Here is a 14,547-nt window from a genome sequence, read left to right as displayed (position 1 = left end):
AATGATTTTTCCATGTCGAGGCCTCAGGCAATCAAAGGACAGCAAAGAGATGGAGCACGTGGGGACTCTTGGGCGGTCGGATTGGGCAGAAGTTCGTCAGCGCCACACACTAGTCTTTTTTGAAGTTAGCGTTTGGCTGCTTCAGCTGCTGAGAGGAGTACTTCTCCCCATTAGTCTCAGTCCAGCCCTTCTAGTTACCTTAGTTACATCAGTCCAACCAGCGCCCATAATATCTGCTTGCGACCATTATTATAGCTTCCTTCGGGCTCTGCGTTACTTCATCTTTTACCAATACTCTCTTTCTTCTACTTGAATCCTACCGTATAAGCTGCAGCATACCAGTGATCACGTACATGCGTATTGTCAACCATTATCATTTTTCCTGGTCGAATCCTTCCTCGGTAGCTCTCCTGGCACCCCCATCTGCCTTTATTCTCCCATTTTTTAGCTATTTTTTTTCACATTGACCGATCATGTCGAGCCAACCTCTACTGCAGACTGCTCCAGGTATGTGTCATGGTAGCAATTGGTCCTCATTTTTGGTCCGCCGAGTACTTACCCATCACCCGTCAATACAGGCAAGCGAATCGCCCTGCCAACCCGGGTCGAACCCAAGGTCTTCTTCGCCAATGAACGTACCTTTCTCTCGTGGCTCAACTTCACGGTGATCCTGGGCGGACTGGCCGTTGGCCTGCTCAACTTTGGCGACCGCGTCGGTCGCATCTCCGCCGGATTGTTCACGATCATCGCAATGGCAGCCATGTTATACGCTCTTTTCACATTTCACTGGCGGGCGCAGAGTATTCGGCAACGTGGGCAGAGTGGAATTGACGACCGGTACGGTCCCACTGTCCTGGCATTGTCACTTCTTGCGGCTGTCGTGGTCAACTTTATCCTCCGTATGAAGGTGGACTGAAGATGTCATTGCGGGTTTGTGCCGGTCAATCTTCCTTGCCTGCCCGTGAATGCCCCCACAGCGCATCCACTTTGGGTCAACTGATAAGACAACAATGCTTCCGCGCTTGGTATACTGTACAACGCTGCAACAAAAGTTCAAGCAAACTGAACGATGACGACTTCTACTTATGTGCCAAGAGCTGTGGGCCAGCTCTTTCATAGGTTTCCTTGTCTAGTATTAAGTTTTACACCTTATGTATTTATGTACAACTTGGGGATCCCATCTCGCCTTCTATGCCCGCTTCGACCAAAGGACTCCAAATGAGGGTGCGCTGAATGGTAGAGGCTTCAGTGGCAGGTCTCATGGCAGATCTCTTGGGATGAAGTCACATTGCCTCTTACATAAAATCTTTGTCCAAAGTCATAAAGATTCTCGCTCGTTTGCGCCGGGTATTCTTCAAAGTAATGTCTCGAGGTTCAAGTTATATTTGTATTCCCTTACGTGCTAGTCGTTCCATTGTCTTGTACTTGGTCATCCAGTAGCGACTCCTCCAAGCATGCTATGTCCGCGCTGCATATGTGGCATCGTTTCCCAGAACGTCCAGGACCCCGGCTGTATTTTCCGTTTTGAGGGTGATCATGCAGTTAGCTTGTGGAAATTGGAATCGATGACCATTTAAAGCAAAATCTGTTCGGAGTTCGGGGGTCGGTAGAGTGGAAGGATTAGAGCACATAGCCTGATATGATGGAGCAACATTCGTTCTCACCGCTGAGCCTCAATACTTCTTCTGTTAATAACATACCGGTTGTGCACTGCGGATATTCAGACGAATCTGCCTGGAGCAGTCGGACATAGTAGACAGTTGGAGACGCGGGATGAGAAGTTTCAACGACGCCGGCTTCATCGCCTATCCATAATCATGGTGCAAGCTTGATATTAGACCGATTTCTTGACTATAGAGTCGCTTGGAGTCAGCTCGAGGATTCAAGATACTCGAGCACTCGTCTGAGAAGTGTATGGTTGCCTTTGGGTGTCTTGCTTCCCTTATAACGGCCCGATCTGCGATACCTGGTGGAAAGACATCATGGTAATGCGGGAGATCGATATATGCTTATGAGATAATCTTGTCACTGAGGACATTCCAGAGTCTTTCACAGACACGATCATAGTATCTGTGTCTCTGGAGAATTTGAATTGAATATGTTAAGTTTTTATCTTCCTCAATCTGGCAATGGACCTCTTAGGTATTTTAATACAGTCGACAGGTTAATAGAGTCCAAAGGCAAACTAATGAGCCTCTAGCAAATTTATTGGATACATCCATGGTCATTGTCAGCCCATGCAAAGGGGGAATCAGATCCTAGGTAGTAAGGTATTTGTGATAGGCTGTAAGACTGTAAGACATGGCGGCAATTTCACTCGTTGTGATTGCGGCGGTGCATTACCCCAAGGAACCTCCCAAGGATACGCATTGCTCCATGCCTGGGTGAGGCAGTTAGACGTTCTGTCTCATGATATCAGTAAAGGAAAGGTACACAAATGCCTAGTCTTTTGTTCCAAAATCCGACAGCTTGATAGTTATCCAGTAACAGTCACCTGTAAGCAAACCTGAATCCGTACTTTTTAACCAGTTCATAAGCCGAAGCCAAGCTGGACCGCGCAGCAGCGCCGAATAATATGGGCCAGTCCAGGCCTCGGATCACATCAGAGGATCCACAGAAGATGCATCCTGTTTCTCTAAATCGGGCTAAAGGTGATCTGATTTGACAGGTCACTATTCCTGACTGCTGTAGCCTGATCGGGGAACTGTGGAACAAGTCAACCTCCTGTTATCTATCTAGGACGCATCTAGGTATAGGATGGTGTCAGTAAAAGGCCAGATGGGATGACTGAGAAATTGGGCGACAAGTTTGATAATAACAATAGTAATGACAATGATAATAATAATAATAATAATTTTTCCGTACTTTCACTGGGTACGTTAGCAATAATAATGTCTCAGGTTGAAGTCTGTTTTCTGAGGTACGTTTATTTTTATTATTATTGACTGCTAAGAGGACGACTAGATAACTGTAACTGCCTAGTCTAACTGATCACGAAACTCCAGCCAGGCTCCGCGCGCTATTGCTCCATACGGAGCTCTCTCCTGTGTATTGTGCTTCTCAAGCTGATCTCCATGTCCTTTCTCAATTTCCCAATCGCATTTCCTGGGTCCTCCCCCTCTTCTCCCGAAAGCCCAACAGATCTTAGACTACACAACCATCTCCCTTCTCGTTCTGTCACACTCCAAGCACGACTCCGCCTTCAACTATTACAACTCTATGAAATAGTCTGGGACTTCCCATCTTCTCTGAAACTCTCCCCTCATCAGTCAGTGGAACTATTCCGTACCTGGACAGCCTATCTATCCATCAAAAACCATCAGAACTCTCGTCACACTCTTGTCGCGCTGCAGCCCAAGTCACCTAACCGACCGTTGCTCGAGTCTGTTCCTGGTCCCTGTTCTAATTCCAATACACTGCGGTTACTCAGTTAACTGTTGCTGTTTGTTTCATACCTCTTCTTATTATTGCTCTTGATGTTATATCCTTCTTGTTGTTATTATTAATCATAGATTACGCCACCCTCAACCCACCCCATCCATCCATTGTCCATCCGTCAGCGTCATCATTCCCCGTATTCCCTCATCTCAAGCCGTGGTTGAGTTCAGCTTACCCCTTCTGCCTGTTTTCTTGCCCTTCTCGTCTTGCATGTGAGTCGCTGAGAACCTTGACAGGTCCTTTTGTTTCTTATCTCTGATAATTACCCAAATCATTATCCTTCTTTGTCCCTATTCCCCCGGGGCTCTCCTCTTGGTTTCCCGTGTCACTTTCCGATTTCCCCCTTGCTTGTCTGCTCTGAGCTCTGACGGTCGCAGACGCCAATCGACGTCCAAATTCAAGAAATCATTCCTATTATCCCTTTAATCCGCAACATCCGTCCCCCCATCTCCACCATTCACTTTTACCCTTTTACCTTGTTCCCTCTTATCTATCTAGATTGCGTTCGCCTGCACCGGTGCATGGCCTCAACGCGCAGCAGACTACCAAATTTACGCTCTGTTCTGTCTATTCTTGTTTAGTCTAATATTATTCTTGCGGTTTCTCCCCTTTCTTCCTTCCTTTCCCCTTCCCATCACTACCGTGGCTTCTACACTGGACGTGTCGCAAAGTTTCCGCCACCCGACCTGACATATCAATATCCTGGCGTCCGACCATATTTCGCATGGCATGTTTCGGCTGCTTCCTTGGTCCTCTGCTCTCGGAGGAAATAAGGTGATGGCGGAGGAGCTCAAGATGCTTGCGATTTCGCCACACTGCGCTTCACCAGGCCTCAACAGTATCGGATTGCCCCAGCTGAAGCGCAAACGCTCCGACTCCAGTGATGCGGCCGCGGTCGAAGATGCACCTGTCGCGACAAAATTACGATCTGATGACGCGTCGAGTAATTCGCTTTCCGGCAAGAAGACCCTTTCTTCGACTGTGAACGGTGAACCTGTGGCGTCGCGAATGTCGGCATCCCTCGGAGAGAGTTCTTCGAATAGTGCCATATCAAAATCATCCAAGTCGCCCCGTCGTCGCCAGAGTTCGAGCTCGTCGGGTTCCATCGTCGCCGATAAAAGGGCCGCCCCGCACAAGATTGACGTGGACACGCTAAGAGAAACATTAGAAGCGCAGCTGAGCTTGGAGGTGCTGTTAAAGCACAATGAACTACGCTTGATCGACCAGGAGATCGCAAAATGCCAGATTGCGCTGGAACAATTGCGCCGGTGCGCCGAGATACCCTATCCCGGATCTCATGTCGCTGGCGTATCGCAGGCTGTGAGTAACGGCACTGGTATGGCAGTACGTGCTCCGGGAAATGGTGTGGCGCCGATATCCCCAGCTCCATGGGGTGTCACAGACGGTCCTTATACGCGACATTATGCGCGATGGCTCATTCCCGACCCGCGCTTCGACGGAGGCGAATTCGACTCAGGCAATCCGCTGACTCCGGGCGCTCTAGGCACCCCGCTCGTGGAGGGTCGTTCGACTCGTGGCAATCCCGTCGATGGAGGCTATCTCGCCAGCAAAACTCGTCCCCAAAGAGGCACAGCTGGAGCCAAACTGCAGTCCCTTCCCAGTGGATATCCCACACCCAAAGAAAAGGCTGGTCCTATGATTATCCGGCGAAAGTCGGACGGTGTACTTGTCAAGCTTATCTGCTTGGATTGTCGGAGGGATAATTTCTCGAGCACTCAGGGCTTCATCAACCACTGTCGCATCGCTCATAACCGAAATTTTGCCAGTCACGATGCCGCTGCGATGGCCTCAGGCGAGCCAGTCGAGGTTGATGAGGCAGGTGCAGTGGTCCCTGGAAAGAACGAAACTCCTAGCGCGACTGCGGCTGGCTTCGTCCACCCGCTTATTCGATCTGCGCATGTAATCGAGCCATCGACCAAGACGCCGTCATTGGTTCCGGAGGGTACCGGTGACACTACGACGCCGCGAAGACACACTGTCGCCAGCCGACAGGCATCGTCTGCTGTGGAGACACCGGCTATGCATTTCCAAGCAGGCAAGCGTACCACATCCGTAGGGGGGAAAGCCTCCCATCGCAACTCGTTCACAGGGTCGTCTGATACCCCTCATCTTTCCTCTCTTATGCAACGCAGGGGGGTAGGGGTAGACCTGGATAAATTAGTGGGCGAAGCGAAAACGACGATGGATCTCGAAGCCTATTCTTCTGACGCGGAGTCAGAAGATGACCCAGCTGAGACATCTGTAGACGCTGCGACGCAAGCTCAGAAACCCCTAGGGAATCGCGCCGTTAGGCAGTCGATGCGAACAACGGGTTCTAAAATCGCATCGCAGCGGCCCGGAAGCGGCAAGGGTTTTGATAATAAAAATCACCACTCTCCATCTCCGAATGGATACTTTCAGTCTTCCTATGGACCGGCGTCTTCCGTGTCTAGGTCAACTGCCATGGAGGACTTGCGGGAAGAATTGAGTCCAACCACTTTGGAGTCAAATCAAGCCCCAAGTCTGGTGAGCGACGATGATGATTACGGAGCAGCCTCAGAACCTGACAGCCCGGAACCGAGCTCATCTGAGGCCGGTGACCGCGATGAAGAGTTCAGCCATATTGATGTAGAAGACGACGAAGATGCTGCGGCCTCGCCGGCAACTACGGGGTCCAAGTCAGATCCCGACATGGCTAGCGGTGCGGCCCATCCTTCGAAATCCCTGTCGAGATCGCTCCGACGAAGTAGCACAAAGAAGAAGGATCGAGTCATATCCGCTTCGATTGCCCCCGTGAAACGGAGCAAAGATGAGAAGCGGGTGAGCTTTGTCAGTCCGAACAGCAAATCCGCTAAAGGCAAAAGAAATGCCTCAAAGAAATCCAGTGGAGGACGCAAGCAATAGACTTGTGCGGGTCTCTTTTTCCTCTCTCCTCTTCGTTTTCTTTTTTCCGTTCTAGAAATGAGAAGGAGCGGATACCCTCGCGTTGTTTGTAACTGTGTAACTCTCGCCTCTTTTTTTTTTTTTTTTTTTTTTTTTTTTTCTTTCTGTCTGCCACGGACCTATTCGTTTTCCTGACTGACGAGTGCGGGGCGTATGTGTTAGTTCGAATGGTACGGATCGCGTTGCGGTCTCTTCGTTTTTGAAGTTGATCTTCATCCCTGAGAGCACTTACTGCAGTCCTGGTGATGCCTGATGCTGGATGATTTTAACAATCATGTCTCCACATGTGCCTGTGATTTAATGTTTCTCGTAACCTTTCAGGTGTGTTGATACGATTATAGTATGCTTTAGCCGATGGAGCTTGAATCAATAGACGAAGACAGTTTGCTCTGGTCATCACTGCGTAGATTAGTCCAGCCATTGCGAAGTTCAGAGCCAATCTGGTGATCAATTGTAGGATTAATACAGCAATAGAGTCAGACTTGACGGATTGGGTTGAGCTCATGTCGTGATGTTCGGAGACAGTGTGGTTGAAATATATTTCGGTAGATCCCACAACGCCTGGTTATCTGCTTGATGACGACGACAACAACAACAGCATGGCCCTCTCAGAACGTAAAGACTCCCCAAGTGATCCAGGAATAGAACCCCGAGGCCAACTTGAAGGCCTCTCCAAATTCTCACCTTCACACATCACTATTGACATGTTCAATAACCTCCTTGCACGCTACCCTAACACCGTCAAGACAGTGATACGACGCAAGGAGACCGCAAGGGCCACCAAAGCCGCCACAGCCCGAGAGAAGAAGACAAGAGGAAAGGGGAAGAAACACGCGGCAGATTCTGCTACCTCGAAGCATACATTGACACCCGATGAGAAAAAGTCTATCGACAACCAAGTCCGGGCATACATGGCTCTGGACGAGTTGCGGTACGCGACTCTACCAGCGCGGGTGCGGGAGAGAGCTACCGCTGCTGCCACCGTTACAGAAGGGAAAGAATCCAAGACAGATGTCTCCGGATACCTAGAGAAAGATGAGTTGGTGCAGTTGATCGAGTGGAAGCTGTCTGTCTCCCCAGTTCACTTATTGGCACGCGATATTGACAGGGATAGAAAACACGGCGTCTATCGTCCTACACTCCTAGGTCTGGTCCGCTCGAACCAGGCTGCTCTCGTCCGCCGGACGACGGCCTCTGCGTTTGCTACTGTTCCGGCGTCAGATCCAATGGCCGATCTGGCGTCCGCAGAGGTAGAACCAGAGGGAGAGGCGGAGGGGTCGGACAGCGCATTCCCCAAACACAGCCTAGAGACATTGACCGCTCCGCTCCGAGGTGTGGGTCCCGCAACGGCTTCGCTAATTCTGTCCGTTGCGACGGAGGCAGCGCCATTCTATAGCGATGATGTCTTTCTTTGGCTTTGCTTGGGTGTGTTTCCCTCTCCTGATGCCACCGCCGAGGATGGCGGGAGGAAGAAGGGCGGGATGTCGAATCGGATACGTCCGAACGGCGAACTCAACGTCAAGTATAACATTCCGGAGTACCGGCAGCTCTGGGAGGCTGTGCGGCGGCTGCGGGCTAGACTGGCTGCGCAGTCTTCTGATGCGGTTTCCTGTGCAGACGTTGAGAAGGTGGCGTTTGTGCTGAGGCATTATGATGTCTCGGGCTATCCTGTTGAGGATGGTCCTCCTGCTGCTCAGGGAGATGAGGAGACGAAACGGAAGCCTGAACAGGATGTTCAAGCAGAGGAGAGAAGCTCGAAAAGAAGACGATGAGCTTGATTTGTCTTGTGAGGATGGGTAGTGGGGCAATACATCATCACCTCTGCTCAATGCATGGACTAATAGCTTGATTCAGGCAGGGTGAATTGCGTATAATTCTCTCCCTGAAGGCTATGGCATATTACAGATTAGTTCTATGACACAGAGTACAATACATCCTCCTATCAATTATTATTACACCCAACTCCCTGCCAGTTCCTCCGTTTCGATTTCCACTTCCCAACCCTCAATCCCGAGCTAGCGATGCACCGGCTTACAAGGCAACAAACCCAGCCAAGATAGCAGCCAACACACTTCCACCCTCAACAGCCAACCCCGCAGCCGCACCAGACGGGGTAGGGGAAAATCCAGACGAGGTGGTGGTCGTGGTAGCCGCCGTCTCCGTTGTCTGGGTCGCAGAAGACGCCCTGGTAGCCGTGCCGGTCGTCGAAGTGCTCGAAGGCGAGTAAGCCTGGGCCGCATTGCAGTAGGACGTTTTGCTCTGTTCGGCGCCGAAGCTGTCGGGGTGTCCGGGGCAGTTGTTGTAGCATCTTTTGCGTTATAATGGCGTTAGGTGTGTATGCCACTTAAAACATAGAAAAGGTACTCACGTCAGAACATTGATGCTCTGTTCACAGAGGCATTTCCAATCGTTCGGGCCGCAGGCGTCGAGCTGGGGCTTCATGGACTCAAGACAGGCGTCGACGATGCTGTAGGTTTCTTAGCATGTTCTGATTTGGCCTAGGATAGATGGACCCTACTTTTGGGCTGCGCATTGCTTCGTGGATGAAGAGCCAGTGCTTGGTGCTGCGGTTGTCTGCTGCGCCAGAGTGGAGCCGGTCAAGGCGAGGAGAAGAGTGATTGCGGAGGTGGAGTAGCGCATTCTGAGTAGAGCAGGTATCCTGGAATAAGAGAGAGGTGAGGCAGACAATTGTGAAGTGTGAATGGTAGAGTATGGAGGATGGAAAGGCCAGCGGAGGAATAACAGACAAGAGAAGGGAGTGGGAAGTTCTAGGTAAGGAACTTAATAGAAGACATGGTCAGATCACACGGCTTGTACAGAACGACTAGACTGGGCAACAGACCCTGCAAGGGTGAAACTGTACATGAAGTAGTCTAAATATCAACATACTAGCCTACCACCTGCCAGAACTCTCGGCAGGAAGAGTTCCTTCAGACATGCAGCTTCCGGTCATCCTGTGATACGTCGGTCCAATTCCCCAATCTACCCATTAGATATAGTCTCCTTCGAGGTCACACAGAGAACTGAGCACAATACGGAGTACAAGAAGAAGCAAATTCAGGGTCCTTATCCAGCAAGTTTCAATATCCACATATTCCGTACTCCGGAGTACACACCCTGATCACGAGAATACCAGTGCATCAGGATATAGGATCAACCAATGACAGCCGCGTAACAGAGACACTATTGACCGACTAGTCTATGAGCCGGAGATATCCAAGCGTCACATCGAAAAGGATTGGGGTTGTCTTAGAATGCCACGGTAAGCATTACCAGCTTTTGAAGGGTGTGGCTGGCCTCGGGCCTTCGATACGATGTTAAGCGGAATCACTAGTCCTTGGCAAAAGGAGCCGATAGGCCTGTTCGACTTTCAGACTGAGACTAAGAATTGTATCTGCTTGTGCTGTGTTGTGTTGTTTCAGGGGCGACTGGTCCACTGTTGAGTGGGAAAAAAAGAAAAAAATATATTTAAATTTATATACACTCCGTATATTGGGAACCTCGTAAATCAGTGACGGCGATTCCTGAACGTCCCATTGTCTGTGATCTGCTGTGGAAGCTTCAATGGTCCCATTTCACCGAGTGCCAGTCGGCAGATTAATCAAACACCTCAGAAAGTGACCAGTCACATCGACCAGTCCACAGACCCTGATGTAAAGCTATTGCTACACATTTGAGCATTCTCCTTGAATCTACTACACTTTCAGATTCAGATAAATGCACCAAGGTCCTTTAATGACAAGAAATATTCTCTGGCTTCACGGTATCCATAAGTCAACATAATACACAAGTATATACACGGTGCGCCGGCAAAAGGGGAAAAGAAATGTTTCATATGGGGGTAAAAAAAAAGGGTCCGAAGCCGCGTGCAAATCCACGGTATAACGTTCTTCTCCAAGCAAGCACATTGTACGAAACAAAAACCTTCGTCAGGCGGAGATTGGGGATATGAGGACGAAACGAGCGAGAGAATAGTGATTGGAGGGAATCGAGATAGCACTGATGGCCTGACAAAGAGCGATAGGAATAGTAGCGAAGGAAACACCCTGCAGCATCTGCATATGCAAGAATGGGAAAACCTTCCGCCCAATTTTTGGCCTCGCTTGGAATCAGGCCGTATACCTCAAGGCGAGCGACATAATGCTTTAAACAAGGGATGCATGGATAATCTTGTTTCTTGATGAAATGCTTGTCTTGTTCGAAATCGAAAATGATTACTCCTGTCCAAAACCCAAAGTTTCCTCAACAGCAATGGACATCTTGTGTTCGAGGGTTTCGTACGACTTGTACGGAGGAAGATCAAGACGATTGAAGCTGATACCGTCAGCTCGCAAACACAGATGAATCACAAAAGGATTGATAGCGGGAATTTCACATACCATGTGTGAGATTTGGGTAATGCTGCCGGATCACCAGACTTTTCAATGGTGAACCGTCTCGGTCCGTCAGAGCCCTGAAGGTCCTTAAACCCGTTGACCGGAATACGAGATGTACCAGTGGTGAATTGGAGAAGACGTGACTTCTGTTCAGCATCCCAGCTTCGGACAATCTTCCAGAAGTTCTGGATGACTTCGTCTGACTCCTGGTATCCACGGTAATCTGTGTGCTTCTTCCAGTCATCTACGTCAATATCGGCAATACCTCCGATCAACAGCTCCAATTCACGCTCGTCAAAAACGTTGACAAGATCCGCGGGGATCAGCTCGTTAAAGCCGGACATGAAGGCGTTGAACTGTTCCTCAACACGCTTGACAATCTTCCACTCAGTGACCAGCCTAAAGAACCCGTTAGTGATTTTATCCTGATCGTCCTCCGCAGCCAGAGGCAATGGAAGATAGCAACTTACTCGACATATTCAGCCTTGTTCTCGTTTGTCACAGGAATATCCCGGCCACCGGGCTTGAGATCAATCGTGCGACGCTCACCAAATTTTTCGTCATCAACGGAGAAGGTGAGCTCCAGAACACCCTCAATATCATTATCCCTGCAGATTGTTAGAAACCCTGAACCAACCCGGTTGCCGGCGTAATAACTTACAAAGTCCATGTGAGATTGCGGTGAAGATCTTCGTCAACACCCTCCATGTCTTGGAGAGAAACCTTCTTTCGAAGCATCATCTTGTAGAACGCACCAATGAAGAAAGAATCGAGGAAACGGCGATGGAAAATGGCAAGTCCGACGACTCGTCCAATAAACTTGAAATAGTTGAGGTGCTCGGGGTTCACACCGGAATGGGGATTAATCTGTAGGGTGTAATTATCGTGTGCGGAGTATTCGAAAAGGCAATAGAACGGATTAAACATTTCGTGGGAGAGAAGGAAGAAGAATTCACTAGGCGAATAGTCAGCATATCAGTCACGAGAACGAGACAAGGTACGTACCGAGAAAGACCACCATAGTCGAGACCGTCTTCACCATCAAACTTGATCATCAAGCGTTTCTTCAAGTCTGATGCACTCTGCCGCATGATTTCGGCGTACGAGTCCTCAAAGATATTGTTGCGGCGCACCTTGACGTGGCACTGCCCGGACATGATCCGCAGAGCCGGCTGAGAACGGAAGTAGATCAGTTTGCGCCGGAAATCACGCTTATACTGCGGTACACCCTGGTCCAGAGATGACGGCAGGCGGGGATCGTCCCATGTCGTCGTCTTGGTGTTGTGATCGACGAAGTACACCCGCGCTGTGTTGGTCAAACGCATCTCCCAACCGCTGGGCAGGGGTCCCAGTTGTGATACCGGCTGCTGTTGGATCGTAGTATTCGTGCCATTGGCATTCTGTCCATACATCCGGATGTACTGCTGCCGTCGCGGATCCACCCACGTCGTGGTACGGGTGTTGTGATCGACAAAGTATGGTCGCCCTTCGGGGGTCGTCCGCTGCTCCCATCCGGGAGGAAGCTCGCCAGTGCCTGCAGTGGTGGCTCCTGTTGCCATCATAGAAACAGCATTGGCACTGCCCCCGGCCGGCGGGGTGTGGGCCTGCTGCGAACTCTCCGGCAGGTTAGGTGAGTTGGCGCCAGTACGATCCTCCGGTAGCATTCGACTCTGGTGGGCTCTCCGTTCAAGTTGCATATTAGCTTCGCGCTGAGACCGTTGTGCATGTTCATTGTAATTCGATGATGGCCTCGTCCAAGTGGTGGTTCTTGTGTTGTGGTCCACATAATAGGTTCGTCCCAAGTTGTCTTCTCGCCTCTCCCAGCCCGCTGGAAGTCGGCCTTGACTATCTTCGAACGAGCTGAGATTGGTGCGAGATCCATGGCTATTGCTGACGGCCGCCCCAGCTGCACTGGCGGGAGCGGCGGTGCTCGATGGCCGAGTAGTGGAAGGAACACGCTGGGGATTAAGGGATGGATTCGACGCAGACGGATCGACTGGGGCCGTACCACTTGCGGCGGGATGCGAAGACGACGGGGCCACTTGCGGGACGAGGCCGCTGGATGTTGATGACTGAACATGTGACCGATGCAGGCCATTAGCTTGATTGGTATTCGGCGTGCTCAAGTTCGTAGATAGGTTGATGATCAATTTGCCATGTACGACCAGATTGTCGTTGGATTTCTTGAGATCCCGAGTGAGCATTTCTGTTTCGAGGAGTAGGAGACGAAAGGTTAGCCGACTGACGTCGCAGGAGTGCCGAATTGGAAGTGACTCACCATCACCACCCATCTGTAAATCGATCACATCTCCAATTCGCACATTGATCACACCAAGGAACCCCTGGTCCTTCTTCTTGAATTTCTTCTGGTCAAAAATCTGAATTGCGAGGATGCTGTCTTCGTTGACACGCCTGGTTAAAGGTAATCAGCACCGGCTACATTCTCAACAGCAGATGCAAGGCGACGTACAGATCAAACATCTCGTTCCAATAGGGGTTCAGTGTCTTTTTGATCACCGATGTCGTATGGGTCTGCTCACCACCAACGGTGGCTACAGCGAACGGATCAGGGAATCCTGCGAACGCACCAGAAGTTAATATTCGGACGACAAGCAATATTGCAAGAATGTAAGACTTACGGAACACATCACGCTTGTACAACCCATCCGCTGCGATAACTGTCAAAAGTCAAGGTCAGTTTCCGTCGCAAACCACCTTGGATGCAAACTCCGACAGAGTCGGGATGATGCAGGACAAGACTGTGTTGCAGCTTACTTGTGAGCCGAAGGTTTGGCTGGCTATAAATTGCATTTACTCGTTAGCTTTTTCGTCCTCAAAATCACTCAATGCAGACAGATCCCGCTCCTGAGTGCCAGTCCAGGTAGGGAGCGGCGAAACTTACGCTGGCAGATTGGAACCCATACTGTGCTGGCAATTCAACACCTCTGGGAAGCAAAAGGCCGATCAGGGCGAGCCGAAAGAGAGTTTCGCGGCGAGCATCCACCACTTGGCACAGACAGGACGACCTTATGACTAGCACTTGATATATTCCGGACCGAGCAGACGTCGATGGATGCGGGATTGGCGGTCGCGAGTGGTGGAAAAGTGGGCGGAGGTTCGTGGGACGGAGGAGGAGGGGGAGGGACGACGAGCGGGATGGGAGTGGAAAGGGAGAAGGGGGGAAACGAGAATCGCAACGTTCTTCTTCTTTTGAGGCTCTATTAAAGCGATGACTGAGGAGAGGACGTCGAAAGTTCGATGATAACGAGAGTAAGAAGAGCTAAGGCTGGAATGGAGGCGCGGGCAAGTTCTCTGGGTCCCGCAGCGATGGACTTTCCACTCTTCCTTAGGTGTAGCTGTCACGCCGTGTATTAAGTAATTTGGGGCTGAGCAAGCACTAGACAGTCCTGACGTTGGCGTCTGGGAACCAATAATAAACGTAGCGAGGGGTCGACGGGGGGGGGGGTGCGACATTCAACTTTCAAGGGGAACATGGAATCAATAATGAAAGTGATGGAACTGAGCCAGTGGTTTTGGGCGGGTGTGAGCGGAGCTGGCTTAGTCGGCTGTCTTGGGTCGATATTCGATTCTGGCATTTGATGCTGCTCTATGAACTAGTCTAGATACTTGATACCCATCCAATCTAGTCTTGGTCTCTAGGTAACAACATTATCCTTACACTGTCTGATCGGTAGACGATAGGTACTGTACTCTTGAACAGACTGTGGCAAAGTAAGAGGAGTGCCCAGGAGCACTAGTCTGGAAAATTCTTCCTGTCATGATTTAATCA

At 50.3% G+C, this 14,547-nt stretch overlaps 5 protein-coding genes across 5 annotated transcripts; 3 read left to right on the top strand and 2 right to left on the bottom strand.

Annotated features, from left to right (window-relative positions):
* The first annotated feature begins 173 nt into the window (after window positions 1–173).
* AFUA_1G09540 (putative vacuolar transporter chaperon Vtc1) lies at window positions 174–2,523 on the top strand. The gene is made up of 2 exons (XM_747228.2): window positions 174–507; window positions 579–2,523. The coding sequence occupies exons 1-2, from the start codon at window positions 474–476 to the stop codon at window positions 914–916; spliced, it is 372 nt and encodes a 123-aa protein (XP_752321.1). The 5' UTR covers window positions 174–473; the 3' UTR covers window positions 917–2,523.
* Window positions 2,524–4,167: 1,644 nt separating this feature from the next.
* On the top strand, window positions 4,168–6,342 carry AFUA_1G09530 (uncharacterized protein; the record flags this gene model as incomplete). The annotated part of the gene is made up of 1 exon (XM_747227.1): window positions 4,168–6,342. The coding sequence occupies one exon, from the start codon at window positions 4,168–4,170 to the stop codon at window positions 6,340–6,342; it is 2,175 nt and encodes a 724-aa protein (XP_752320.1).
* Window positions 6,343–6,980: 638 nt separating this feature from the next.
* AFUA_1G09520 (uncharacterized protein) lies at window positions 6,981–8,153 on the top strand (the record flags this gene model as incomplete). The annotated part of the gene is made up of 1 exon (XM_747226.1): window positions 6,981–8,153. The coding sequence occupies one exon, from the start codon at window positions 6,981–6,983 to the stop codon at window positions 8,151–8,153; it is 1,173 nt and encodes a 390-aa protein (XP_752319.1).
* A 259-nt stretch (window positions 8,154–8,412) lies between these two features.
* On the bottom strand, window positions 8,413–9,630 carry AFUA_1G09510 (GPI anchored serine-threonine rich protein; the record flags this gene model as incomplete). The annotated part of the gene is made up of 3 exons (XM_747225.2): window positions 8,900–9,630; window positions 8,750–8,848; window positions 8,413–8,689 (listed from the first exon to the last, which is right to left on the bottom strand). The coding sequence occupies exons 1-3, from the start codon at window positions 9,019–9,021 to the stop codon at window positions 8,413–8,415; spliced, it is 498 nt and encodes a 165-aa protein (XP_752318.1). The 5' UTR covers window positions 9,022–9,630.
* Window positions 9,631–10,086: 456 nt separating this feature from the next.
* On the bottom strand, window positions 10,087–14,240 carry AFUA_1G09500 (NEDD4 family E3 ubiquitin-protein ligase). Its single transcript, XM_077803884.1, has 10 exons — window positions 13,660–14,240; window positions 13,533–13,555; window positions 13,397–13,435; window positions 13,228–13,333; window positions 13,036–13,169; window positions 11,763–12,963; window positions 11,419–11,712; window positions 11,228–11,365; window positions 10,761–11,156; window positions 10,087–10,695 (listed from the first exon to the last, which is right to left on the bottom strand). Exons 1-10 carry the CDS (start codon window positions 13,677–13,679, stop codon window positions 10,596–10,598), a joined length of 2,451 nt encoding a protein of 816 aa, XP_077660054.1. The 5' UTR covers window positions 13,680–14,240; the 3' UTR covers window positions 10,087–10,595.
* Window positions 14,241–14,547: the final 307 nt, after the last annotated feature.

The sequence above is a fragment of the Aspergillus fumigatus genome, chromosome 1 (genome assembly GCF_000002655.1).
Source record: "Aspergillus fumigatus Af293 chromosome 1, whole genome shotgun sequence".
In the NCBI taxonomy this organism is placed as follows: Eukaryota; Fungi; Ascomycota; class Eurotiomycetes; order Eurotiales; family Aspergillaceae; genus Aspergillus; species Aspergillus fumigatus.
Note: the sequence above shows the minus strand (reverse complement) of the source record. Positions and strands in the feature narration are given on the sequence as shown.

Bases quoted from the DNA above. Each gene is read 5' to 3' on its own strand.
- AFUA_1G09540 (XM_747228.2), top strand. From the start codon at position 474: ATGTCGAGCCAACCTCTACTGCAGACTGCTCCAG. The intron at 508-578 runs GTATGTGTCATG...CCGTCAATACAG, and splicing joins TCTACTGCAGACTGCTCCAG to GCAAGCGAATCGCCCTGCCA.
- AFUA_1G09500 (XM_077803884.1), bottom strand. From the start codon at position 13,679: ATGGGTTCCAATCTGCCAGC. The intron at 13,556-13,659 runs GTAAGTTTCGCC...TGCAATTTATAG, and splicing joins ATGGGTTCCAATCTGCCAGC to CCAGCCAAACCTTCGGCTCA. The intron at 11,366-11,418 runs GTAAGTTATTAC...AACAATCTGCAG, and splicing joins CGCAATCTCACATGGACTTT to GGATAATGATATTGAGGGTG.